Genomic DNA, 27,663 nt, shown 5'->3' on the forward strand with positions numbered 1-27,663 from the left:
TTAATTGCATCCATCAGGAGTTTCTTATAAGCTCTCATCGTGAATTAAATCCTCAACCTCAGGCAGATACTTAATATCAAGACTGTTCATGACACAGCAACATTTTTAATAAAAAACCTATCCTTTCTTATAGTCTCCGTTTCATGATTGGCTCTCCATTTACGAGTAAGAACGATTTGAAACTGTTTTATATCTAAAATCGGTTTGGGGTGAGTCTATTGTGTGCATGTCGTAGGAATGAGGTCATGTTATTACAGAGTGAAGTAATCAACTTATTAGGAAAAGTAATATGGGTCGACACAAAAGAGTCAGCAGGTTTTGAACAAATATATTTCAAAAATTATCTATAAGAACTTATTATTACAAGTGAATAAACCTATGACCAAATATTTTTATGTAGCACTGATCAAAATGACATATTAGATGTTATGGTTGAGCAAAAAACAAAGATTCTCAAAAACGTGCACGATGCAGATTCTAAATTTAGTCATTGAGAGATTTTGAAAAGAAGATTGTGTTTAGTTTGAAAGATATAAAAAAAATTATATACCTACTGATTTGAGTTTTGATCGTTTTTGGCAATTTGATTGAAAAGCAATTAGTTTCTGTTATTTCTTATTTAGGGCTTCTTCGCTGCTTGAAACTGTTACATTTATGTTCAAGCCAATATTTTTTTTATTTTTAGTCGAGTCCACCGTTGATTCATCCTCAAGTTTTTCTTTAACACAAGGATTAGCTGAAAAATGTGAATACTAATTAATCAATCATTTCACGAAATAAAGATGTTTAAATAAATAAAGTTATTCAACCTCGTACCTTTATTCAATTGTAAATTTAGTATTCGATGATATAGTTCACTGAATTTCTTCTGACGCCTCATATTGGATGGAGTTTTTACTACTAGAGACGGTAGTAAAATATAGTGTTCAAGGTTGAGTTCCTCCTTATATTTTTTTCTTGATGAATTCTTTTTCACTACTAAGCGAGGATTTTTAGGGTATGTCTTGATTGTACTGCTACTTGTAAGATCTTGAGTACTAGTGTCTTGATTTGTTTGTTCAGGTTTAATTATTTGTATAGGTTTACTTCGACTAGATGTACGATAGCAGCATGTTGGTGCCCTGGCGGTGGTGGAACGGGGTGCAGCATAGCTCGGTCCAGGAGAACAATTTTCTTGTCTAAGCCGTCGGCCAGGTCGCGATTCTGGTAAGACTAACCGTTCATAACTTTGGCGGTTTTTGAAAAAACTTCGAACATTACGTCGATTATCTGCGATGGCGGCATTGGCAGTGTTATGATCACTAGCAGCTATATCTTCATTGCGTCGTCTATTTTTGTGATTAGCAACTATAATATCTCCAGTTTTACCGACTGACCGACAGCTATTTTCATGGCGATGATTGAGTTTAACAATTCTGTAGTGACGGCGTTTTCTCCGTTCTACGTGAGCTACTCTTTCCTGGAGTAAACTGTCGATCAATTCTTGTAAGTCTGATCTTGTCCCATATCTATCTGGATGACGCAACCGTCGCGCAAGACGAGCATTAGGCCAATGGGTACGGCAAACGTCTTCGTAAATTATATCACTGAGTACAGCTTCTCGCGATGGTGTTAATTTAATGCCATCATCCCGCGGAGCAAACTCCCCCTGAGCCAAATAATGCACTGTATCCATTAGTCTGTAATCCCTTACTGGATTGAGCTTGTGTCTTATTTTATGAACCCTCTCTGCAGCCATTTTTGAACCGTCGTCTCTTTTACACGGAACTGATGCACACTGTCTCTTACCTCTCGCTGTAATTCCGTCATATAGAGTAAAATCACGACCGTATTGTTCAGAATTATGCTCTTTTTGAATAGTTGTAGCTTTACTAGCCGATAAAGGTGCTGGTTGTTGAGAATATCGTTGAAAAGCAGAAGTTTCCGGGATATGACTATATTCAATATAACTACAGCCTGCCCTTCCGTGGCTTGATGAAGCTCTCATTTTATTTTCTTTGTACTCTTCTTCATCAGATGACGAAAAGGGGAGATCAGGGTTAAGCGAACGAAATACCATTTCCTGTTTTAAAAATTTTCTTTCTAATTGTTCTATCCTTTTGTTCATGTGAGAAATATTATGTGGTGAAGTTTTTTCATCGGAAGGTATTTCTGTTACAATAAGTGTTCCGATATCAACTTTTTTCGGAGTTGCTTTGCTATTCTGAGTAATTTTAGTAACTTCAGGAAGAGTCATAGTTATTTGTGGTTCGGAGTAAAGATAACATTTTTCTGTTGCAGTTTTTTTTGTATTTATAATGGAAACTTGAAAAGAGTTTTCAGTATTTGAACATTGTGAAACTTCCGTAGAAGTTCCTACCGGTAAAGTACTTGTTGATATCCTTTCACCGATGATTTCACTCCTTACGCGATCTTTTAAAACATGGATAGTGCCGCAAGAAACCGAATTACTTGTGTTTGATACATCTTCACTGAAATCTAAGAAATTTACAAGGGATATAAATTCTAAAATTATATATTTATTAAAATAGATAGGTATATGCTTACGTGTTGTAAATGATGAATGGTCTCCTATAGCAAGCCTTAAACCTGATCTTTCTGAACGCTGTAATGGAATTTTTGTTATTTTATTGATTGGCTATGACTGACTTCATACTTTGTGTACTTAATATCAAAAAAATACTGATAAATACAGGTAAACGAATAACCTTCTTGGAATGAAATCGACTCTTTTCAGCTCTATATAAAATTTTAATTGCTGGTGTTCTTGGTTTTATTGAAACAAGTACTTTTTGACCCGAGTCTTTTACATCTGAACTTTTTTGTACTATTTCTGTAAAACAAAACTTTACACTTAATATCTGAATAGAAATATGTACTATATTTAAATGAGTATCTCTTGACAATAAAATTGGGGCCATTAAGAAAAACCAAGTGTTGAAAATAAACTTTACCGTTACTTTAATATTTAAAAAAACCATAAAAAATTGTTAAATTTTTTGTTTAGATTTGAACTTGGGTACCTAAAAATAGTTTTTTGGGTCGGCTTGATTTTTCAGCAAGTGAGTCGTAGTTGACTTCTCGTATTAATTTCTCTTCTTGAATGGATATTACTTTGTCCTTATATGGAGACTGTATATTTTCCATCACATTTTATTTCCTTTTTCCCGAGCATATTTATTTCTTGATATCATTAAAAGGTGATTAAAACAATAATTTAGATAAAAAGTAAAATCTTACATCATCATGCCATTTAGACATGTATGACGTCTCAATTCTTTCAAAGCGTTTCTTCATGGTTTCTTCCATGAGTTTCTTGTTTCTTCTTCTTTCTCTCTGATTTAAGAAAATGAAGTTTTATTTCTATTTGGTTTGATTTTCTAATCGCGACTTACCCAGTTTTTTATATTTACATTTTTTTATCCCTGAGGGATAAGATCCGAGATGAGGGGATCCGCAGGAGAACCAAGGTAACTGACGCAGCCCAAACTATTAGCAAGCTGAAGTGGCAGTGGGCAGGCCATGCCTGTCGTAGAGGCGATGGCCGTTGACCGGAAAGTCCTTGAGTGGAGACCGCGTTGAAGCAAGCGTAGTGTGGGACGCCCTCTAGCAGGATGGACTGACGATATAAAGCGGCTGGCAGGAAGTGGCTAGATGAGGAAGGTGAGGACCGGGTGCGGTGGCGCTGTTAGGGAAAGCCTATATCCAACAGTGGACATCCACAGGCTGATGACGAAATTTTTTATTCTTTATTGAATTAGTTCTTATTCGTATATCACTATTAAAAGAAGACAGGGTGTAAATTTTGTGTTGATGAAGTTTGTGTTTATGTTAGTGGAGAAAAATCTCCGGAACCAACTGCACCTTAGAAAAAATCTTTCACTTCTTGAAAACATTGAAAGCGAAGCCAGGTAGATAGCTAGTTTTTCTAATAAAAAGAGATTCTATGAGATCAATATACATTTGAAAGGAAACCACTGGGTCTAGAAATATAAAAACTTATACTTTTCGCGGAAGGCATTTCGAAAATAGAAGATATGAAAAAAATGCAAATCAACTGTCAAAATTGCTAAGCGTGACATTTCAGCCGTTTGTACTTTTCTAAAAATTGTAAGCTAATTTACTGGTGACAAAAAAAAAAGCGAGAGTTAGGGGAGAATTAGACGTATGGATGCTTGAGTTGCTTTAGAGGATGTCCGAACAAGAAAAAAATAGTGGCGGAAATGCCCAGGTGGGCTCAGTTATAATGGTGGAAAAGACGACCAGCAGTCGCCACAGTAAGCCGTGCCGACCCAGCGATGACTCGGACTTACACCACAGACGCTCGAAGGCACCCGTCGTTCCTTGTACGTAATCTTATAATTATTTGAGTCATTACTGGTGGTGACAGGTGGATTTCAATTTCACCATATAAAAAAATAATAATTTGAAAATACATTAGAGTGCATGTTAACCTATTTTACATTATTATTGGTACTTAGTATAAAATCAATCAGGAATCTTTGCAATGTAAATATATTGTACTTATTTTATTTAGATTAAAATCTGTCGCGTAGATCCGGAGACAACAGCAGTTTTTTTTTTGTAATAAAATACTACAAACTATGCTAAGATCTTGGCTAAGATTTGGATAAAACCACTAAATTAACTCGTGAATAAAATAGTACCTACCTACTAATTAGTATAGTAAGCCGTAACGTAACTTTTTTTTATAGACAGGAACATGATTTTTCGACAGGTTTTGAAATCCACTCAATCAAGAATCAGATCTTGTAAGTTTATTAACCCCTTCCAGGTTAGCCCGCTTCTACATATCTTAGACTACATCATCACTTACCACCAGGTGAGATTGCATACTTATATAAATAAAATCAATTAAGATGAATAATTTTTGACTCCCGCAGCCGAAGAATTGAAACATGTAGCCGGAAAGGATAGTACAGAAATCGAGGAGCGAAAGGAGTGTGAACACGGTAATCGGTATTTGATTTTTATGAATGAAATAGCTGGTATTAGGTATTTCTATTCCCCTTATCAAGGAATTAAGAGAAATTTTAACAAAACAAATCAATGTACCTACTTACTTACTTAGTTTATTTAAATAACTAGTTGGTCCGACATGCGTGGCTTCTTTAATTTCTTTATAATTTATTTGAACGACTTGCACGCCACCTGTTGATTATATTAATGAAGGTATTAGAAAGGATACTCTAAATTTCAAATTATTTCTGTTTTTACAGAAATATCTCCTGCTAAGCACAAGCACAGCGTCGCAAAAAAATTATCATCTAGTACTAAAAAGCGGGAACCTTCACCCGAATCGATCCCATTAGCAACGTTAGAAGTTGATAAAAAGGTAAAAAGCGTACCTATTACGTTTAACAGTTTTATATTCTACAAACGAATACACGGGAATTTCAAAAATTCGGAACTTATTCGTTTTCTAAAGGAAATCTCTGTTCAACGCTATTGTTTCGGCGCTGGAAATCTATCAATGTAGTGATAGAGATGGTGAGGAATAAAATCTCATACTAAAAATAAAAATACTGATTGGAGACAATTTAGAAATTGTAAATTTTCAAATGCCCCTGCTCTAACACAAATCTGTGACATTCCATTTAAAAGATAGCACTTGCGCCCATCACTGCACTATAGTACTATTATATTATTCTGTGACTGCACTAAGCAGTATTATAAAAATAAAACAGATTATGTTCAATAAAAACATTTATTATTTAAAAAAAAAATGTTCACGCGATGCGCGTGCTTTTGGTCAATTTAATAGGTAATGTATGCCCACTATATCCCAAGCGATAAATAATAAAATTGTGACACAAGGTATTTTAAATAGACGATTGTATCATGTTCTAAAATTGCGTTGGGGTTTTTTTTATATTCTGTCGTCAGTGTTGATAGCTAGTTAGTATAGAACGCTAAAAACAGAAGTTCTAGAACAAATAATGGCAATTTCTATATACTTTTTAACCTTATTAATATAGAGCATTTAATATAATACGTTAGAGGAAAAATTAACGAAACTTAAACAACATCTTATTACAGAAACCCATACCACCAGATGTACAGTCCGATCCCGTCCCCAAAGAGAAGAAAGCAGCAAAAAATACATCAAAGGATGATGACGACGACAGTATCACGGATGAAATTAGAGAGTTGCAGACTCCAGAAATGGCAAAGAAACATTCGGAATGGGTAATGTACAAATTATCTCCCAAAGATCACACACTAGATGTTGATTAGGATGTTGAAGAATAATTATTTTCTGTCCATCCTCCAATCAGCCTCTCAACCGATAGACGTCTATGGACATAAGTTATTAAGTCTCCTGAAGGAATTGTTAGTTTTCACAAGCCAGGGTAGCTATTTTGACGCCTTAGTGCTTTTACATATACTGCAGCGTGCAGCGGTGCGTATTTAGATGCGAGACCTCATTTTTTTTTTTAAGAATATTAGCCATGTTAAATGACTAAATATTCCCCTTTCCTCTCCAACTAAGCGTCAGGCTTGTGCTAGGATTAGGTACGACAATAGTGCAACGGGCGGGGTTTGAACCGTCGACCTTTCGGTTTTCAGTCCACTCGTTTACCGGTTGAGCTATTGAGGCTCTAAATCATTGAATGTTTTTTACTTTGCAAACCCCATAAAAATGCGCGGCATCTCGCTTATTAATGCTTAATTTATTCACTGTCTAACTCTAGGTATATCGGAAAAATAGTGAGTCACAGATTTATATCAATGTAAAAGAATGATAATAATCGTACCTAATCACTACCGATTGGTTGATGATTAACTAGACGACAGGTTCTGTTCAGAAAATTCCGTTTTAAATCATGAGCGTATAAGTTTTGCTGTCGGATGGATAACACTAAGACTGAGATTTACAGAGCACACTTTGCTAAGACTTACGCTTCATAAGACGTGACAGATTTAAGTTAGTGATATAGCCCTGATTTGTTTTAACAGTGTCTTAAGTCTAAGCAAAGTCAAAGTGATCTCAGCCTTAGTCATAACTTTATGGTTATCTTAACCATAGTGACTGTACAACCAGCAAAACTTATTATTTAATGGATCCCTAAGGGCCGGCGCACATAATAATATTATGGCGGACCGCAGCGCAGAGCCTTTTTCACAGTCAAAATATTATATCGACATTGTCCTCATTGAAATAATATCTAAAATGCGATTCCGCGCGCAGTCCCGCGCGTGCTCGTGCATTCTCTGGTAAAAATTCAGGTAATGTGTCACGCGATTAGAAAACTTCGCGGGCATGCTCTGCGTTGCGCTCCGCCATATATGTGCGCCGGCCCTTAGAAACACTAGGATTTCTGATTAACATTTGACTAACACACATCGCGCGTTGTGACGATTCGTGATATCCGTTGTTATTAATCTCATTTACAATTGTTGTAGTCGGATGATGAAGAGGCAGGCGGGCTGCCGCGCACCGACTCCCGGGCGTCGCGCGTCTCCCGCGCCGTACAAAAGCTGTTTTGCTGCGGGATGACATATGACGCCCCCTCCGAAGACAATATCTCTACGCACCGAGGCTATCCTATATAGACGTGCCTCTTCACATCATTCTATGCACTCAATATGCTCGATTCTCCGATCATTATACTAGCTGGCCATTTTTGATTGCCAGCTTACGAGTAAGATCTAAGGGAGATCTATAGAGCGCACTTTGATTTTGGTCAGACTTTTTTTTTCTCTCGTCTGACTTTACACATCGAGTCAGTGTTATGCCGCTGGCATAAATTTATCTCGTTTTAACTGAAACTTAAGTCTAAGCAAATTCAAAGTGATCTCTATAGATTTCAACCTAAGATCGTAGAACGTAATTTAAATTATTTAGCCGGGAAAACTGACTTTAAATCCATTAAGAGGGGTCTCTCCGTCACTCGCTTCATACAAACGTAGTTCCAATTTCATTTGAATATTAAGCAACCAAAGTCCATGAAATTTTGCAGACATATTCTAGAAACTAATATCTATGTCTGTGGTTTTCCAGATTTCTGCTAAAATATTCGGTTTCAAAGTTACGCGGTCTTAAAATTTACATACAAATCTTTGAGCCCCTGTAATTTTAAAACTACATATTTTTAGAAAAATCTAAAGCACCACAGACACAGATATTAGTTTCTAGAATATGTCTGCAAAATTTCATGGACTTTGGTTACTTAATATTCAAATGAAATTGGAACTACGATTGTATGAAACGAGTGACGGAGAGAGCCCTGTTAAAGTGAATAGATATTTCAATGCTGGCGGTTGGGAATGGCCAGCTAGAGTCGTGAATGTCAGTGATGTATGTGTATTTATTTCTGTACATAAAATTATAATATTAAAAAAGATCTTTTAATTGTTGCCCTTGACATGACTCCGATGTGATCGTCGTAGTGCCAGAAAATAATAATTACCTACAATATCTTTTACACAAAATGCTGTTCATATTTTATCTCATTGTCAAGGTTTGAATATTTTAGATGGAGCCTGGCCTATCTACAGGTCCGCCATTTTCTTTTTTTTCAAAATAGCGGCCATACATAAAACCTGCATCAACAGCAGGCATGAACATAGTGATTACATACTCTTTGGGCATGAACACAAACAAGTATTGTATGAGACAAAATCTTCCAAAGTATCACGTTTCCGAGATATTGACGAGTATAATCAAAGTTGTACCTACTGGTGGCTAGACTGTTGTACTGATAATACCCGAAGTGATCGAGTTATCAACCAAAAGAAATGAGCCTGAGAGTGTTGGATGGAGTGTTGGAAAATGGATTTCTCTTTTTAGATTACACATCAGCTACAACGTTTAAATCCCTTTAAAAAGTAATGCACAATTGCTTATTGTATAATATATTTTTTAAATATTTTAAAAGCAACGACTTTCCGTTTTCAGGCGTCATCACAGGCGTTTTTCAGTAATTTTATACGATTAATATATCTTTGTCTCAATTTAATATAAATATTTTGATAACTGTCTTATCACAACCTAATTTACTAGGTATTTTAATAGAAAGATTTAAAATAATAAAAAGCTGAAAATTGCTATCGAACTTTTTATGCACAAAAACTTTAAAAAATACAAATTAAATCAAAATATACTTAAAAGTAATTGAGTACAACTTTTAGATCACAAAAATTGCGTCGACGCCTTAAAGTTCCATATGTATTAGAAGGTGCTTATTCCAAGAATTCCATTATAGCTATAGTACGCGACAGGTCAAGATGACATTCGGGGTGGAGACGCCCCGCTCACCCGCACAGCCCCCGCGCTAACCCGGTGCGGGATAGCGCGGGGGACGTGCGGGTGTGCTGGCGCCCCCCGCCTCATACCCCGATTGCCATCTCGACCTCGTCCGAAGCTCATGCAAAAATAGTGGTTGACATAGGACAACTTCAAATTAAATCAGCTAGGTATAGTTTCAAGATTTCTTCACCCGATCCCTATAAATCTTGTCGATTCGGACGCTTTTGGGCACATTGCACACGTTGCAGGCGGGTCCCTTTAGCGGCATTTGATGTTTCAAGTTCAGAGCCCGCGCGGCGTCGAACTCTCGGTCTCGCGGCCGCCAGCACAGCTCCGTGGAACCGCACGTGCAGGTCATTTCACGGCATATCTGTCACGAGTGAAATATTAATGATAGGTGGATATCGTTGGTTCGGGAGTTAGTGAGGTACGCACAGAGCATTGAATGAACAGGGTCATTCAGTGCTCTCAGCGTTCAAAATCCTTTATCGTGTTATTTGTTTTATCTTTTCGTTTGTTATGTCACTTTTGTGTTTGTATTTAATAATAAATAATTTATCATTAATCATCTACTAGTTAGAATGTGTAAGCGTTCCAATATAAGATGTAAAATAGATAAAATACTAAGTAAATATGTAGATGCTCCCCGCTGTACTCATGTGGTTAGTCGACGTAAGCCCGACTAGTTTCTATTATATTTATAATGGAAATCACTCACGACAGTTTAAACGCTCTCACTCAAACAATGAGTGAACCCGTATATTTGGAGTTCTGTGAGTGAACCATCACTAATGAAGTGTTCTTTCGTTAGAGCCTCGATAGCTCAACGGTTGAGAAGCGGACTGAATTCCGAAAAGTCGGCGGTTCAAACCCCACCCGTTGCACTATTGTCGTACCCACTCCTGGCACAAGCTTTACGCTTAATTGGAGGGGAAAGGGGAGTACTAATTATGATTAGCATGGCTAATATTCTTTAAAAAAAAAAATTGAACATGATAAGTAGATCAGGGTTTTTAAAGGAAGGAAAGGGGCACATTGTGCAAACTGAAGAGAAACTCACCGAGGCGAGGTACTCATCGCGGCAAGGTTCGGGGTAGTCGCACGTCCAGTTGACGGGCGGCGCGCACGGCACGACGGGCGGCGTGGAGCACGTGCCCGGGTGCGCTAGGCACGTCGCGCAGCAGCACTGCTGGCACATTGTGTACACCTGCAACAGAATATCATTGTCTTTTAGAGTAAGGCCTGGGTGCCAGCTCTGGTCGAGCACTAAGGGGAGGTTACATTACGAAATTACTGGCGCGAAATTAGTTTCACAACATTAATTTCATTACTGTCTACAGATAAATACTATGTATATATCTTACCAGATATATCGCGCGAGCAATTTCATTCCGTACATAAGGCAAGCAGTTGCACAGAAGACAAGACTCAAACTTTGATAGTTCTGGAATGCCCAAGTTTTTTTCTATACCAGCGGGGCCTAGAACTACCTGAAAATTTTAAGTAGATTACTAACTATAATAATTAACACGTGAACTAAAGAATCTAAAGTAAGAACTGAAAGACTGTCTAATTGTAATCACAAACCACACGGAAACTACGAGCTCCAACCAAGTAACTAGGTATTTACCTAAATAAATAGTTAGTAAAAATAAATAATCAAAACTTCAACACCAATTTTGAAACAGCTGTTCATTGTCCAAAGTGTAACTTATTTAAAAACAATTTATGTGCTCCTTTTTAAAAATCAGATGCAGCCAATATTTTCACGCATGTTACGCATGTGAAGTGCAATCATGCCTGATCTCATCATGTCTTAGAAATTATTAGTTGGAAATTTTGAAGGGGAAAGGAACTATAAAACTAAGCAAAGAAGTGAAATATTTAGAAAAAAAAACTATTTTCTCACCCCGTTGAAAAGAACTAACGGGTGCACAAGTTCCTAGACTGTCCACACTTGCACACCACACTACATCCTTCCGCTGTATAGTCCCTTTGAGTAGGTACGTTGAAGATGTAGGCCTGCGCCAGCAGGTAGGAGGTTCCAGTCACATAGCATTTAACGACCCAGGCAGCTATTTGTCTCGCTCATTACGTTACACATTCAATAGGATATATATCTCTCTATCTCACCTCGCTCGCAAAGAACTGACAGTTAGGAGCGCAAGTGCCAAGGCTGTCCACATACGCGCACTGTACCACGTCCTTCTTCCCCTGCAGTCCCTTGACCACGTTGACGGCGGTACGCGCCACGGCGTAGGCGCCGGCCAGGCAGGGCGTCGCGGTCTCACTACCCTTGGCCTCGCATACTGCTTCCGTGCCACTCATTATGCACGATGTAACGCACTCTGTCTAAGAAAAAGCAAAGTAAAATTTTAAGACACAAAAAAATGCTCTGCTACCACAGGAGCTACTATGTGAATGATAACGCCAATTCGGTATGCAATTTAGTTTAGTGGGGATCATTTAACGCCAATCGCCAGTAACTGGCACGCAGACAGACTCCGGTGGAGCATGCAGGAAGTCCGCCAGCACGGTGCTCGCACGGACACAGTTCAGCTCCACACAGCTTAGGAGCTTACGCGGGTTGTAAATAGTTTAATAACTGAATTGTTACCTGTTCTTGCGATAGCTTGCAGGGATGTACAGCGGCAGAGAGCACGGGCACCATGGTCTGAGGCGTGGCGCCGCCAATAACTGGCACGCGGACAGACTCCGGCGGCACATGCAGGAAGTCCGCCAGGACGGTGTTCGCACGGACACAGTTCAGCTCCACACAGCCTAGGAGCTTACGAGGGTTGTACACAGCCCGCAGACGCTGTATCTCGCTTACTATTGGGACCATACTGTCTACGGGCTCAGTTGCTACTATCGTAAAGGCCTAGAAAGTAGAAATGTGAAAATGAAAAAGCGATGAGTGGTAAAGATATCCGGCTTATCCGTGATCCAATCCCGGGCACGCACCTCTAACTTTTAGATGTTAATATGTGAGAAAGAAAACATAATTAGAAAACTTGCATGAGAATTCTCCATAGTGTTTTCGGCGGTGAGTGTAGTCTGTCAATTTGCATTTGGCCAGCATGGTGAACTATGGCCTAACCTAAACCCTTCTCATACTGAGAGGAGACTCGTACTCATTAGTAGACCGGTGATGAGTTGATCATGACGATGATAAGAGATACAAGTTAAGGTACAGCTAAGGTACAGCAAAGGTAAGCTACAGATACTAAACAGGAAAATCATTACCGAAGGACAGGTGTTGCAAATCTGTAGAGTAATTTCAGTTATGATGGGAGCGTTGTTCTCGAAGGTATCGCAACTGTTCCTTGCGACTATTATGACCACTCTTGCACCCTGTCAAATATATTAAATAGTATATTTTACAAGCAGATGTATCGACAAGTACTTAGTCGTGCGCATGATCAATTTTATCAACACGAGACAATTTTCTGACACTGTGTTTATAGAAGTATGACCAAGCTGTTAGAATATCACTTACCTTAAGAGCATCGCAAAGCATGTGCCGGCCGGAAAACGAAGTCACTTTACACTTGGTGTCAACGTGGCTTAGTTCCATGCCTTGGCCGCAGGTGGCGCAAATGTCATACAGAGCTATCTCGTCTAGTAACGGGCATTGCTTCAACAGCAGCGCTAGAGGTTGACCTGCAAAAGAAATGTGCAAAAATAGTTGATAGACTGCACGTAGACACGCGCGGTCTTATAACACGTCATTGCGTAGAGTTGTAGCTCGTAGCAAAAGGTCGTAGCAGTTCTACATCGTAACCGGATAACATCGGACGCGACGTTACGAATAACAAAACATCTCGGTCTCAAGACCTTGACCCTCCGTTGCAAGGACGGACGTATTTATGTCATGTTATAAGATCACCCCAAATTCTGATCCGCCAGGGAAGCTAGGGTCGATCGAGTCTATGGACAAATTCGAGTCTATAGGGGTAATTTAAACACGGGCGGATTTGCGCTTCCCGCCAAAAACATCTAAGATATAACTATTGATATAGTACATAAGCCTTTAACTCTAGCCTGAAATAATATCGAGGGTAGAGATGGAAGTTGAAAGTAGTTGTAAAATACGTCGTTTACTAGCCAGCTACAGCGCACTCTGTCGCTAGTCGCTACGAAGTGGCGTTGGCGTTGATACTTGATAATGTTATTATATTCTCTCGTATTCTATAAACACATAGGTACCTGTGCACCCAGCAGCTCCACAAATAGTCACTTTCATACCATCAGGGCAAGTGCTGTAACCACAATTCGTAAGTCTATTGTAAACCCTTGGACAACTCAAAAGCGTTCTCGTGTCTACTAATTTTATATGATTTATAAACAATCTCGACGTAAATAATTTAGAAAACATTTTGGTTTTTTTTTTATTAATTTCGTTTTATTTCATTTTTTTAAATAATTTACATGTTATGATTTTAATATCAAAAGATTTTGGGGTCCATTTGGCAAATGAAGTGGCAAGTGCTAACACATGACAGAGCGTTTTAAGTATATTCTTTTTGATCATTTTTGATCCTTTCTCTTTTATAAACTGAGGGGCAATGCAAAAGAGATTCTATGAATAACATGGTTGTAGTAAATAATAATTCTTATAATATACGAGTATATGAATACTGCAGGAATAAACTGCCTAGCATTATTAGGTATAAACTATATAGTACCTTAAGTAGATACTTCCTAGTTTCATGATTATAGCTAAGCTTGAATGTTTTAGGTAAGTACGCATAATCCATAAATTGTCTGTCTGTCCGTTACATGGTCTGTTTTCACGGCCCATTCCGATTTTGATAAAAATAACTGAGATAGCTTACATCCCGTACGGCGTAGACGAACTGCTACTTTTTATCTTGAAAATCAAAAAGTTCTTACGGATTTTTAAAAACCAAAATCCACGCATACGAAGAAGAATATGAACGCTTTTACTACTTTTGAATTGAGTTGAATGACGAGAAATTACTAAGTATATATTTAAAAAATAATAGGTAACTACCTGTCTCATCATGGAACTTTATATGAGCACAATAATTGCACTATCTTATATCAACCATCGCGGGAACAACTAAAATACATTCTATAACGATGTGGAACAATTATAAATGAATTCACGAACATTAAAAAGAAATCACGCTACACACGGGGTTACATCGACACACTATGTGTAAAAGCTTGACTGTGAAAGCTTAATTAGCAGAGTGCGCCTTTATTTACTGCTAAAATATGAATTTTTTATGACATAAATATGGTCCATTATATCATAAACACGATTTACTTACTATAAAAACGACAGCATTTTTTTTAATGTACCTAACCTATCTAACTACTTGCAGAATCAAACGCTAGGCATTTTCATCCATGCAGTACGTTTACTTACTCGTAGCTATAGCTACTTGTATTATTTATTTCTTTAAAAATGTTGAGCTTTCTTAAAAAGCACTGCATTTCAAAACCACGGAAAAATAAAATCCTTGTCATACAAGAAATCGTGAAGCCGATATACATGGTTGCATCGTTATTCGGTCTATTTCCTTATAGGCTGAAGTTCCAAAAAAATACGAATTATTTCGTAATAGTTCGTAAATCCCTTCTACGTCAATTCGCTAAGTGGAATATCGGTCGTGATGTTTGTTCTTGCATTCCTTGTCTTGCATATCCAGGACGTATTTTTGTCCAGCGAAAACGCTTCAATGACCGAAGTCATTATGACGCAAATGAATTACGTACTCGAATTGGTTTTACTTGTTACCTTCTGCGTTGTTACTTACACTTGTGTGTTTCTACACCGTGAATGTTATTTGAAAATATTAAATACAGTGATCGCCACTTGGTACGCAACGCCACCTAACAGAAGAAACCAAAGTATCCTCACCCGTCTACGATTTCAAGTAAACTTTGTAACTATGGGCAGCCTCTTTGCAATTTTACTCATACAAGTAGTTGTCAACTTTACCCGGGAGAGCAGCTTGTGGAAGATGATACTCGTCGCTTTAACTTTTGATTTACCGCAAATAATACAGTTCGTAACTTTAGCTCTATACTACGTGCTTGTCATGATGGTAGTTGCTTTGTTAAAAAACATCAATGAACAATGCTCTGAACTTGTAAATGATAAGAAAATTCTCTCTGATGGATTGATTAAAGTCAAATCTAAGCAATTGGTTACGCTACGTCAAATGGAGTTAAGTTACGTTAAAGCGTTTGCAATAAAAACGTATATAAATGAAGCATTTCAAGGGCCAATCCTTGCTTCTGCGATACAGTGTTTTCACTCGATGGTGAGCGAGGCCCACATTATCTATCATGGAGTCGTGGTGGATCAAAATCTCAACACACACGACGTTATCAATTGCTCTATTTGGATTTTTTATCAAATTTTGAAAATTTATTTACTGGCCTATGCCGGGAACTTGCTAAAACTTGAGGTATTCCATTTAAAATCCGTTCGTACTTTGTAATATTATAAATGAGAAAGTGTGTGTCTATCTGCTAGCTTTTCACGGCCCATCGAACGGCTTTTCATTAACCGATTTTGACAGAATTTAATAGAGTTAGCTTACATGAAACGGATATAGGCTAGTTATTATCCCGGACGAAGTTGCGGGTCTTATAGCTAGTACCCAATAACGTTATTAAGAAGAAGCAAAGTAGACAGCCTCAATATTAAACACTTGTACAGTACAATATGTACTTATTTATTTTTCAGGCTATGAAAATTGGGCAAACTCTACACAATATTCCAACAGAAAATCAAGATTTAAGATGGCTGTTGGAGGTACCAAATTATTATTTTCATTTTATTCCATAGTTGACCTATCCCGGCTTTGCTGAGGTGGAGTTTCTGAGAACTACAAATTGTGAGGTCTAAGTGTTATCTTATTTTATTTCTTAATTTTCTTACCTTTCGATTTTGATGACTGAGGTCGTATGGTTTATCTCCAACCTCCCAACGAGTGAACATTCTCCTAAATAGTGGCAATAAGACAAAATATACAGTATTTGCGGATGACAAACAAAAGTAGGACAAGAGAAAACTTTTAACTTCCTACATCCTACCCATGAGTACCTACCTATCTTTTGTTTGGGAAATGAACCTTATTGAGAAACACTAGGCACAACGATCGCTCAAATTGAGAAAGTATTTTTCCGTAATAGTACTTAGAAAATAATATTATGTTTGATCGGGAAATAATAGAATAAAATAAAGTAGATATTTTATTTGAATAAAAATCTCAGTAAAATAAGCACCCAACTTTCAGATTCAACACTTCTCGTCACTCATGTCTTATCAACGAATTGAAATGACTGTGTACGAGTATTTTCCAATTGATGCCACTTTACTGTACAATGTGAGTTTTTCAGTGTTTATACCTAGGTTCTTTATAGATTGTTTTACAGGTATTAAATAGATGATCCCCGCGTCTTTATACGTGTGGATTTTTGTTTTTAAAAATTCATTAGGAATTCTTTGATTTTCCGAGATAAAAGTAGCCGTGTTCTCTGTGTTGCTCTGAGATGCGAGCCGGCCGTCCATCCGTCTATCTGTCTTAGAAAAAATCGTGTCGAAGACGCGAGCATCATCTAGCATTACTTATCTATTAAGTATACTTTAATTGGACTTCGTCTGTGTTGGTATTTTCTGGCACGCGTGCTCTGCCTCTTTGGAGTGTTTTGTTTTGTTAATAGTGGCCGGGTTTTGCGTTTTACTGGTGTTTTTGGTGGTGGATCTGACTGGGAAGCGCCGGCACAGACGAATACTATACTTAGGTATATAGTTTTCCTAACTTGTAAATAACTACAAACTTGACATTGGCTAATCTCTGTAAAGCCAGACGAGAGAGAGAGAGAGAGAGAGAGGGAGAGAGAGATGCTATAATTATGAACCTACATAATATTATTTCATTAGAAAATTTTAAATTACCTAATGAGTACTTTAATTTTCAGATGCTTGCGTCCGCGACGATGTACTTAATTATTTTAGTGCAGTTTGATAAAAAAGTATAAATAATTAAATAAACAGCGACTTTTACCTTCTTTGGTCAATATAGGTACTTTGTAACCTATTTGATTTATTTAAGAGTAATTATATTTTTAAAATAAAGTGAGTGACCTTTTATGTTTTATTTGGACAGGTCGACCCCTTATAGGATCCCTTCGTTGTCTGCCTGTCTGTCTGTTGGTCGTGTCCGTCAATTCAAGGGAATTAAAACCTATAGGGTACCTAGGTACTTTCCGTTGACCTAAAATCATTAGCATGGCAATGCCATAGGTATAGCACAAGTCAAGTAAAGGGGAAAATCCGCAGACCTTGAGTTTGTGGTTAAACATAAAAAAAATGTTCAACGTAGATCACTTCTGTCTGTCGGTCTGTCTGTCATTCTCTGTCTGTCTGTCGGTCTGTCTGTCTGTCGGTCTGGCTGTCTGTCATTTCTGTCAAGAAACCTATATAATATGGTACTTCCTGTTGACTAAATCATGAAAGCCTAGGTCTTATAGGGCAAAATAAAAAAATCCGAAAACCGTGAATTGAGTATTTTTCTACTTTTGAATTCGATAAATATTATTACTTTATTATAAACTAGGATAAAAATAATGAGGTACACTGAAAAAAATATTAAAATCCAACAGATTTACAAAGTTACAGGCATTTTAATTTGGAAGTGGGAGGGTCTTCTATCCCTTTCTCGCAAAACGAAAATTTGTATGCAACCGCACGAAGCTACTATGGGATTAGCACGGTGTGACGTCAAAATGCTATATCGCTATCTCTGTCTAATCAGAATTATTTAAATGCTTATAACTTTTTGATATTTAATCGATTTAATTAGTTTTCAGTTTACGTCGTTTTTTTAACCTAGTTTATAATAAAGTAATAAAAAAATTGGATAAAAATACCCAATTTGTGGTTACATCGCCAAAAAAATAAATTAAATATGGTCATTGAACAAATAATAATTATTAGTATGTATTTTCAACTTTCAGACTAGTAAGATTATACTAAGTGGGGTATCGTATGAAAGGGTTTTACCTGTACATTCTAAAACAGATTTTTTTTTTTTATATAGATTTGATAGTTTTTGATTTAGGTATTGTTTTTACTTTTCAGGCTTGCGCTGTGTATATGCACCATTAATGTTTTATGGACTTATGGTTTTATACGATGATGTTGCCATTTATAAAATTTTCTACAAAATGGTTGTAATTTCTAAAGTTAGAGCATAGCTGTAGAAAGTATGAAGTGCTATTATAGACATAATATGGACTAGGTAATATGGGTGCGTTGCGCGAAGAATATTTTCTGTATGTCAGCCAGGACACTGACAGAATAATAAAGTGCCGCTACGACCGAGTGCACGAAAATTTTTACAACACTTGATATGTTACATTTTTGTATACAAATACAATATTCAACCATGAATCTATAATTTCGATTCAATATGCAAGAATCATTGTCTACCATATTATACCCTATCCGTGGAATAAAGTTAGTGTAGCGATCTCTGTTACGTAATCCCATAAATATAAATGATGAGTCACAGAAAGTTCATTTGAATCTGCGGCGGTAAGTACCTGCCATTGTCATTAGACAAAACATTAATTATAGCGGTCTACCATCGAAGCAGTCAATTATTATTATAATAAAATACCTTATAAGTTGGGTATGTTCATATTACAATTTAATTTTACAGAAATATCCTAGTAAGAAGATAATTAACTAACTATGTTAATGTTACAAAACGCACGAGAGTAGAAGAGATAGCTGTTATCTGCAAGTTTGATTCAAATGTGGCAGAGTATATTCATTTTAGACATGTAGTAACACATCTTCTTTTTACATATTTTAATGTTATAATTAGGGAATTAATTTGATGAATGGTAGAAAGAAACATCAAACATGGTAGATATTCTTCAATCTGTATTTTGAGATCTGGCAACTTTATTAAAAAATTATTTCTTTTGACGAAGTGGCATGGTTGATGCTTCGTTCTCCGTTAATTTTTAGTTAATTCTCAATTTTTTGTGTATTTCATTAATAATTTCAAGGATATTTCATCCAGTCTTATTTTAAGGGTCGTGGTTTGCTTAAAGTTGCAACTGTGGATAGATTACATAAAATGGTGAGTTACGTATTTTTCATGCTTTTCCCATATAAATGTCTGTTTCATTGCGTATCCCACAGTATATTATTCATATCTGATTGTAAACGATGATAAAAAATCATGGCAAAAGAGTATATAGAGCTAGTTTTCTGATAGCATTTTGCCGGCATGCCTGTAGCCATCTTGAGAACGATAGATAATGGCCGGGCGGCGCCATGTCATATTGAAATCACATGTCTCAAAATTGGTTATCCTTCTAATTTCTGTTTGAAATACACGAATAAGTAAATCATTAACTGTTTATAAACAAAACCAAGTACCTATTACTTGAAATTAAATTCAAAACCAACACGCGTTCCTAACCGGTTGAATCGATTTTCGTAATCAATAACCAAGTAAAGTAATAAATAATTTAATTTAGTGTAGTTTGGTGTTTACTATCATCAGCGTTTATTCGGAATAAAGGGCAGGTGTTAATCTTTTACAAACCGATCTATCGGCCGCCTTATGCCAACCCAACCCAACTATAAGGTCTATTTTTGCCTCATCCAGAACAACATGCCGCCGCTAAGTTTCCTTCGGCTGTTAACTTTCTTTACATGTGGGTACTCCAAAGTTCCAACGCATACCTAGGTACAGGGTCGGGTGCTTGACGCAATGTCTGAGTCTATTAGAAATAAGGAAATCTGTAGAAGAGTCAACTGAGCAACAGGCTGGGCACATAGTTCTGGATATTAGGCTTCCAAGGTGCTGAAATCGCAATCTGGCACTAGAAAAAGTAGCATTGGCAGTAGGTGAACAGGTGACATCAAATGAGTCACAGCTTATCACTGGATTCAGGTGGACATCTCTGTTGACAATGATGAATTGGCCAGTCTCTTAAAATTACTGGCCTGAAATGGTTTTGATAATCTTGCTTGTGTTGTATGTTTTAACCAATACACTGATAATAATGAACCACCATAGTTTGCAGCATTATCACAGGTGTTGTTTTATCCAAGGGTGCATAAACAGCGCTGGTGTCTACGTAGTCTGTGGTACCTGTGGTTCCTTATTAAAATACGAATGTATGAGTTTTGCCCATATGGAGTTTTATAATAATATCTTTGGTGGTTAGATGGATGGCGGTGTGGTGCACCCCCACCCTGGCGTGGTCCACGGCGGAGTGCCGGGCGTGCCAGGCGTGGTGCACGGCATGCCGGTGCACGGCGCGGGGCCGGATGGCGAGCACCCGCCGCACGGACCGCGCCGCCGCTACCAGAACCGCACCAAGCCGCCCAACAACCTGGAACGCCTGCCACTGGACGAAGCTGCCAAGAGGGTAACTATTCCCTATAGATACAGGAAGCTTGATACATCTGCATACATTCACTGGGTCAATCACTGCACGACTCACAGCTTCATAATCATTCTGGGTAGGTTTCCACACTTGAACATTTCAGTTTCTAGTGTATGAAGTACCCTTGCCGGTTTTGTAATTGTGGCCATCCAGGCTCACTCCACTGCCACTGCCCTACGATAACTGCTATAGAAAGAAAACCTTTGACTTATTGAAGTCTCCTAAGATTGATTACAATGAGGAGTGACATTTTTTTTTTGCCTCTAGGGCAAATATAGTCAATTTATGTTTTGTATGGTCTTATAACTTAGCAATTTGCAACAGGAAATGGAGTCGTTGCCCATGAAGACGCCAGTGTCGGTGCTGCAAGAGCTGCTGGCGCGGCGCGGCAACGTGCCCAAGTACGAGCTGGTGCAGATCGAGGGCATGATCCATGAGCCTACCTTCCGCTACCGAGTCACTGTTGCTGATTTAGTGGGTAAGTGGGATTCTGGAAAAGAACTAGACTAGACAGGCTCACTTGATCACATGATCCAAGAAATATACGTTCTGAGTCTCTTTACAAGTATCTACACTATTTTTGCTACATATCATTACATAATAGACTGATTTTGTTTGCAGCCATGGGTACCGGCAGGTCGAAGAAGGAAGCCAAGCATTCAGCTGCCAAAGCTCTGCTTGACAAGTTGACTGGAGCCACCCCAGCTGATCAGTCTACTAATGGAACTGTGCCAGAAACGTAAGTATCTAATCATTGTTGGGGGCCAATTCACACCGGAAAAGCAGCGGCGCGGCGAGCACTTTCAGTGTGATTTAATTTTAAAATTTAGCTACACAATTAAAAGGCCAGTATCGCTTTGAAAAGCTAGAAAAGCTTACGCGGCCGCCCACGGTGCGGCGAGGACTTTCGCGTCGTATAGAATATCAACAACACCATCTAACACTGCAGTATAAATATTTATCTCCATACCTATTTGTACATATATTATACCCATTAAATATCTGATTCTTTGCAGTGGCACAGTAGTGTCCTCCTTCGAAGACAAGCTGATGGGCAACCCGGTGGGCTGGCTGCAGGAGCTGTGCATGTCACGCTTCTGGCCACCGCCTTCCTACCACGCCGAGAACGATGACAACGTGACTAGACGTGAGTTTGTAGCTGAATTTAGTTACGCATATCTCTTCCTCTCTCCCACCGCATTGTATTCTGTAGTTTATTTTGAAAATATACCTCTATTAAAATATTAGTTGAGGTAAATGAAGCTGAAGAAGTGAAAAGAACCAGAGTAGTCTATAAAAACAGAGTGGGAAAAAAGTTCTTACAGTGCGTAAGTCATTTTTGACGGGTTTTAACATTTTAATCATTCAATGAAGATAGTTAACCCACTTTCAATTATTGGCCCGAATCATGTCTTTTATTTACTTAACTTTAATTTTTTTTCAAATATAATAAATATATCGAGGATTGCTAATGAATATTTTATACAGTATTATTACTCTCCCGTAAAATAGGCTTTTTTGACTTACGCACTTTTAGAACTTCACTAAAAATATTATGTTAGATCCATTTTTGTTTAAAAACATTTTGAGACTATTCTTTTTGGAATCGATATAACTGATTCAACATATTGTAATTTAACAAAAAAAAAAGATTCTGATGAATTGAGAATCTCCTCCTTTTTTTGAAGTCGGTTAAAAATGAATTTGAGTCAAAAGAGGACTAATTTATTGTTTGGCAGCCCCTCATTTGTTATTTTCTTTATTTGCAAAGTAGTTGGGTTGAATCGAAACTCACTCAGTCTAAATTGTTTTACATCAGGTCTGCCTCATGAGCGTCAGTTCACGATTGTATGCACGCTCCTGAAACGCCGTGAAGTTGGTACGGGCAAGTCTAAGAAGCTGGCCAAGCGCCAGGCCGCTTACAAGATGTGGCAGGCGTTGCAGGACAACCCACCAGAATCTTTCCAGCCTGATGAAGAGGTATGTTCATTTACTATGTGACGTGTGAAAAAAAATCTTTTGACTCATATATTTTTACATATAACTTAATGAAAATTTACCATAACCACCACTTCATAAGAAATGAACTCATGAGAGTACTTTCAAAGATTGGGAACTTTTGATTTTGTTGCATTGTAGTGACTAAATCATATTTTGTTTACATGTACAAAACCATACAATATTATTATGTAGGAAACAACACTTAAAATAATAAAATTAGATGGTGCAAATAACTACTGAGAAATTAAGTGATGTAATAAATATTTGTCCAAAATTGTCATCCATGCACCAGCTTGTGTACAAGGGAAACTTTCGCGCAAGTATCAACAACAACTATACAAATTTCAACTCGATTGGATAAACGACGCCACAATGTATAGGCAACTAAAAATGAATATTAATTTTTAACCCCCGACCCAAAAAGAGGGGTGTTATAAGTTTGACGTGTGTATCTGTGTATCTGTCTTTGGCATCGTAGCTCCTAAACTAATGAACCGATTTGAATTTAGTTTTTTCTGTTTGAAAGGTGGTTTGATCGAGAGTGTTCTTAGCTATAATCCAAGAAAATCGGTTCAGCCGTTTGAAAGTTATCAGCTTTTTTCTAGTTACTGTAACCTTCACTTTTCGGGGGTGTTATAAAGTTTTAATTTACACTTGTACATAATATTATGTATATGGATTTCTATAGATATATATTCTGCAATGATCAGCCTTGTACCAATCTTATACTGCAGGTGACATGTGACTCAAATGTTGCAGAATTTTAGTATTAATAATCAAAAATATAAAGCTCATAATTATTACATCACAAGTACTGATATAAATAACACAAATAATCCCGAGTGACTAACCAGAAATACAATCATATTTGTTAGGTGGCTCTTGTGTGTTGTTCCTGTGAAAGGTCGAATAGCACTTGGCCAGGTGTTTTTACTATCTTTCGGTTGGTCATTTATCACTATATCAGCAGAATGTATCTTGGGAATACTGCTGTCTTTTTCTAAACAGCAGCTAACCCCCAAAACAGTTTATCACAACAAAACATGAGAACTCGGATAAACTGATGTTTCTAAAAAAGTTTGGTATTTAGGATCAAATTAAAGATTAAATAAAATCTTGGTCCTACAACAGAATATTTAATAGTACTTTAACGGGTACAAAATGCTCACTCTGCAAAGATGTTTAAAAATAAATAGTAACTTTTTACAATGCAATAAAGTGCGTTTAAGCCCACAACACTGGTTTAAAATTAAACTCTTAAATCTCCGCCCTCTCTCTCTCCCACCATATTCTCTCTCCCCAACTTATCAATTTGCTCTCTCCCTTACCTAATTTCGCTCTATTTCCTATTATTTCTTTTCGTTTCCCTTTCTCCCTCCCCATTCTCTCTCTCCCTCCCCATTTTCTCTCTTCCTCCCCATTTTCTCTCTTCCCATTCTCTCTCTCCTTCCCTATTCTCTCTTTTAAGGTATACATCTCGCGTCACGTGACCAAGTGAGCCCTCTATGGTCCTATGTGGCATTCTACTTTTGAAACATCATTTTTGAAGTTTTTTGAAAACAAAACTAAATTTAAATTTAAAAAAAAAATTAAATTAAATAAAAACTAAATTTGTGAGTTAGCTGCTTTTAAGAAAAGGGACAGCAGAATAGTCGTGTCGTGTTGTTGTGACGTTGGTGTTATTGTGTTCTAGGGCGGCTTGGCGGCCCGCTACGCTGACCTGAAAGATAGTAAAATCTCCACACTCACCACCAGCCACAGCCACAAGGTGTCGCAGTTTCACAAACATCTCAAACAGTCTGTCGGCCCCAACCTGGCCAAGTTGCAGGTATGTATGCTGCATGCTTGTGTTCATTGGACGACTGAGGCGCTAGCGACGTACAGAACGGAGCTGTGACAAAGTCCACTTTATACAACATGTGATAACAGGCACTCAATATTTTATTATTTAATAATAACTCCACAGAAAAACTAATTAAATAATAATAAGTATACCTTATGACTCTCTTATCCACATCAATCAACATCTGGTGGCCTATTAGCCATCTGTGAAAGAAATATACTGCACAAAATGTGTGTGCAATATAGTACACATAATGTGTGTGCAAATTGCAATCACAGTTGCAACTTACACTCATCTATACCTACTAATATTATGAAGAGGCAAGTTACCTTGCTCCTAAGCAAGGGGGCCAATTTCCTAACACTGGTAGTACTAAGAATTTGTTGCCAGAAGAGTTTGCACTATTTGACCTGACCTGGGAATCAAATCTAGGACCTCATTATCCACAACACTAGACCAATGAGGCAGTTAGCACTCAGTATATGCACATGTCAGCCAATAAATGTTTTTTTTTTGTATTTTGAATTTCATCTTGAGCTGATATCGCATATTGTATTGAGCGAGATTCTGTAACATTTCTGTTTTGTAGCACTGGGCTTTAGCATCATTGTGATAATCACATTGAGAATACTGCTGGATTTGCGTTACTCTTGTCAAAACTGTGATGTTAGTCAATAGTGGCAAGGTGTCTGCAAATCGAGAGTGATTGAACTGTCAAAGCTTAATTTGACAGCTAAAAAAAGCTAAAAATTCAGCCAAAATCAATAATTGTGATGATGACAATGTGATAATCACAATTTCAAGGCTAGGAGGTTGTCTGTGGAATAATCACTGGTATGCTAATGTAGATTGTTGAGTGGTATATTAAATGTTTAAATTAAATATGTTATAATCAAGTCATCCAAGACAAGTGTTCCAAGAATTTGTAATTTTTTAAACACTAACATGTAGATATTATACATATTATATTTTTGACAAGTCAAAATCATATTTATAAAGATAATTGCCTTGGTGCTAGGTTTCAGGGGTTTTGCAAGCTTATCTGGCGTAGTTAGTAAATGGAATTTAAAATTGTAAACTTAACATCTTTATGCCTAAAGCGGAATTTACATTACGAAATTAGTTTCACGATATTAATTTCACTATCAATTCCATGTGTAAGCGTCTAATTAAGAAATGAGAAGTTTACAGGTGCAGTTGATAGTGAAATTAATGTTGTGAAACTAATTTTGTGCCACTAATTTCGTAATGTAAATTCCGCTTTAGGCCTTGGTATCCACTTAGCGAAGCAAAGATGTGTTCTTCAGCAGACCTGTTTAGTGATAGAATATGTGATAAAATTATCATGATATTTATGAAGTAATCCAATATATTTGCTAAATCCATCATTTATATCCATCTTTGGTATATATCATCCCCTTTGGTAAAGACACACTGCGGATGCACTGGTGTGCTAAAGACGTAAGTCTTTAGTTGCTGTATTAACCGATGCCCCTCTCCTTTGCAGGTCACTCCATTGAACAACAAGGACTTCAACTTTGTTCAATTCCTGCAAGAGATTGCTTCGGAACAATCGTTCGAAGTGACTTACGTGGATATTGAGGAGAAGTCCATGACTGGACGTAGCCAGTGCTTGGTGCAACTGTCCACTCTGCCAGTGGCAGTGTGCTATGGCTCAGGCCTCACAAGCAAGGACGCCCAGGCCTCGGCCGCCCAAAACGCGCTCGAATACCTCAAAATAATGACAAAGAAGTGAAACGCCTCCAAATCTCGCGACATCAATCGTTCACGCCTAGTGTCGACCTATGCAATGTGAATTTTTAAGTGTAAAAAAAATAAATGGCCACTTATAGTTCTAAAAAATTACTTTTCCAATGAGGGTCGGACTACACTGTTTTGTTTTCAGCAACCTGTCAGTTCGTAGTATGCAATGCGAAAATTGAATATTATAATAACATTGTAATAAATTATATCAATTTCTATATTTTAATCCATTACATCCCATACACATGGAGCTAAGACAATTTTTAATTAAATCAAAAGTATTGTCATGGCAGTGTGGAGAATGAAGCAAATGCACACTGTCTCCTATTTGACAATTTTGGTGAGGCATACTATAATCATTTCAGCATTGAAACGGGGTAAAGCCATACTTGTATCTAACAAACCGATACCAGTGTCCACAGCTGGACATTGGTCTCTTGTAGAGACTTAAACATAGCAGTCATGCTGTATGTATGCAGTGGTTCCCTGCTACTTGTCTACCAATGTTGCTTTTTCTGATAGGAGGTTGCTATTTCAGCACCTTGTAAAACTCGTGTAGTCCGGTTCTAAGGTTTCAGTCGACGGCGTAGAGTATTCACGATGGTCTGTGGTTGATGTCGCCAGGTCTCGAGTCTGTACTAATCTTATTACCACTACCCATTTGAGCGGCAAACTATTGCCAATGTGCTGCAGCACTTCGGGCTATGCTGTCTATCTGGCACATTTGCAGTGTGCTTACTTGTGATTTCTAAGGCTCTTCCTTCTTCTTCTTCCTAGAAACAATAGGTTTCTAAAACCATGCCAAAGGAGGATGCCCATTGATAGGCAGTATCCTTTTAATAGTTTCCTTTTTAAAATGGTTGTGACACATGGACAGACAGACTGGACGACACTATAAATAGTACATCACGTAGTAGTTCACTGTCCAGGCTTGAAATGGAATTTAGCGCCGAATAATATTATTGGAAGAACGAGGCGAAGCCGAGTTTTGATTTAAAAAAGAATTATACTAAGTATCCTCTAAGTGAAGATCCCTTTACATATGATATAACTAGGACTTCCAAATACCGGATTTTTTTTTTCAATACCGGGATCCCGGTATCGGTTTGTAATTTTAGTATGATAATAAAGAAAACGTTAAGAAAGAAGGTTCAGACAATCTACGTAAAAGAACATAACATATCCAGAGCAGATTGTTTTTCTGGGTATTTGCGGCACTGAGTATCCACTTAAAAAGGGTCCTTAATAAAATAGGAAGAGGCCCAGAAATGTGCAAAATTCAACATCAAAATAGCATGCTGTTATAAACATGTAAAAAGAC

The 27,663-nt window shown here is 37.5% G+C and overlaps 5 protein-coding genes across 6 annotated transcripts; 3 read left to right on the forward strand and 2 right to left on the reverse strand.

Moving 5' to 3' along the window:
* Nucleotides 1–313: 313 nt before the first annotated feature.
* On the reverse strand, nucleotides 314–3,269 carry LOC123872337. The gene is made up of 5 exons (XM_045916554.1): nucleotides 3,024–3,269; nucleotides 2,709–2,833; nucleotides 2,548–2,605; nucleotides 817–2,478; nucleotides 314–736 (listed from the first exon to the last, which is right to left on the reverse strand). Exons 1-5 carry the CDS (start codon nucleotides 3,145–3,147, stop codon nucleotides 609–611), a joined length of 2,097 nt encoding a protein of 698 aa, XP_045772510.1. The 5' UTR covers nucleotides 3,148–3,269; the 3' UTR covers nucleotides 314–608.
* A 783-nt stretch (nucleotides 3,270–4,052) lies between these two features.
* LOC123872357 lies at nucleotides 4,053–7,942 on the forward strand. Its single transcript, XM_045916579.1, has 5 exons — nucleotides 4,053–4,346; nucleotides 4,905–4,973; nucleotides 5,241–5,356; nucleotides 6,061–6,210; nucleotides 7,429–7,942. Exons 1-5 carry the CDS (start codon nucleotides 4,193–4,195, stop codon nucleotides 7,576–7,578), a joined length of 639 nt encoding a protein of 212 aa, XP_045772535.1. The 5' UTR covers nucleotides 4,053–4,192; the 3' UTR covers nucleotides 7,579–7,942.
* A 1,391-nt stretch (nucleotides 7,943–9,333) lies between these two features.
* LOC123872344 (malate dehydrogenase, mitochondrial-like) lies at nucleotides 9,334–13,775 on the reverse strand. The gene is made up of 8 exons (XM_045916564.1): nucleotides 13,484–13,775; nucleotides 12,774–12,937; nucleotides 12,521–12,628; nucleotides 11,892–12,155; nucleotides 11,408–11,626; nucleotides 10,639–10,764; nucleotides 10,335–10,481; nucleotides 9,334–9,644 (listed from the first exon to the last, which is right to left on the reverse strand). Exons 1-8 carry the CDS (start codon nucleotides 13,650–13,652, stop codon nucleotides 9,450–9,452), a joined length of 1,392 nt encoding a protein of 463 aa, XP_045772520.1. The 5' UTR covers nucleotides 13,653–13,775; the 3' UTR covers nucleotides 9,334–9,449.
* A 936-nt stretch (nucleotides 13,776–14,711) lies between these two features.
* LOC123872346 (putative gustatory receptor 59f) lies at nucleotides 14,712–17,319 on the forward strand. The gene is given in 5 exon segments (XM_045916567.1): nucleotides 14,712–14,885; nucleotides 14,887–15,720; nucleotides 16,002–16,070; nucleotides 16,555–16,644; nucleotides 17,240–17,319. Coding segments are annotated over 5 exon segments (1,227 nt in total). The 3' UTR covers nucleotides 17,300–17,319.
* Nucleotides 17,320–19,227: 1,908 nt separating this feature from the next.
* On the forward strand, nucleotides 19,228–27,103 carry LOC123872348 (interferon-inducible double-stranded RNA-dependent protein kinase activator A homolog). Of its 2 annotated transcripts, XM_045916569.1 has the most exons (8): nucleotides 19,229–19,413; nucleotides 20,513–20,716; nucleotides 21,059–21,212; nucleotides 21,356–21,473; nucleotides 21,751–21,881; nucleotides 22,554–22,714; nucleotides 24,429–24,563; nucleotides 26,086–27,103. In XM_045916569.1, exons 1-8 carry the CDS (start codon nucleotides 19,411–19,413, stop codon nucleotides 26,332–26,334), a joined length of 1,155 nt encoding a protein of 384 aa, XP_045772525.1. In that variant the 5' UTR covers nucleotides 19,229–19,410; the 3' UTR covers nucleotides 26,335–27,103. The 2 variants fall into 2 exon arrangements, with proteins under 2 accessions (XP_045772526.1, XP_045772525.1); XM_045916570.1 differs by lacking the exon at nucleotides 24,429–24,563 and having other exon boundaries at nucleotides 19,228–19,413.
* Nucleotides 27,104–27,663: the final 560 nt, after the last annotated feature.

This window comes from Maniola jurtina, chromosome 15 (genome assembly GCF_905333055.1).
Source record: "Maniola jurtina chromosome 15, ilManJurt1.1, whole genome shotgun sequence".
Classification (NCBI taxonomy): Eukaryota; Metazoa; Arthropoda; class Insecta; order Lepidoptera; family Nymphalidae; genus Maniola; species Maniola jurtina.

Excerpts from the sequence above, each read along its gene's own strand:
- LOC123872337 (XM_045916554.1), bottom strand. The coding sequence starts at position 3,147 with ATGGAAAATATACAGTCTCCATATAAGGACAAAGTAATATCCATTCAA. Across the intron at positions 2,834-3,023 it reads ACCCAAAAAACTATTTTTAG|AAATAGTACAAAAAAGTTCA; the intron begins GTACCCAAGTTC and ends TTTGTTTTACAG. Across the intron at positions 2,606-2,708 it reads GTCGATTTCATTCCAAGAAG|CGTTCAGAAAGATCAGGTTT; the intron begins GTTATTCGTTTA and ends ATTCCATTACAG.
- LOC123872348 (XM_045916569.1), top strand. Across the intron at positions 20,717-21,058 it reads TGGACGAAGCTGCCAAGAGG|GAAATGGAGTCGTTGCCCAT; the intron begins GTAACTATTCCC and ends AATTTGCAACAG. Across the intron at positions 21,213-21,355 it reads CACTGTTGCTGATTTAGTGG|CCATGGGTACCGGCAGGTCG; the intron begins GTAAGTGGGATT and ends TTTTGTTTGCAG.
- LOC123872357 (XM_045916579.1), top strand. The coding sequence starts at position 4,193 with ATGTCCGAACAAGAAAAAAATAGTGGCGGAAATGCCCAGGTGGGCTCA. Across the intron at positions 4,974-5,240 it reads GCGAAAGGAGTGTGAACACG|AAATATCTCCTGCTAAGCAC; the intron begins GTAATCGGTATT and ends CTGTTTTTACAG. Across the intron at positions 6,211-7,428 it reads CAAAGAAACATTCGGAATGG|TCGGATGATGAAGAGGCAGG; the intron begins GTAATGTACAAA and ends CAATTGTTGTAG.
- LOC123872344 (XM_045916564.1), bottom strand. The coding sequence starts at position 13,652 with ATGTTTTCTAAATTATTTACGTCGAGATTGTTTATAAATCATATAAAA. Across the intron at positions 12,938-13,483 it reads TGGAGCTGCTGGGTGCACAG|GTCAACCTCTAGCGCTGCTG; the intron begins GTACCTATGTGT and ends TTTCTTTTGCAG. Across the intron at positions 12,156-12,520 it reads TTTGCAACACCTGTCCTTCG|GCCTTTACGATAGTAGCAAC; the intron begins GTAATGATTTTC and ends TCTACTTTCTAG.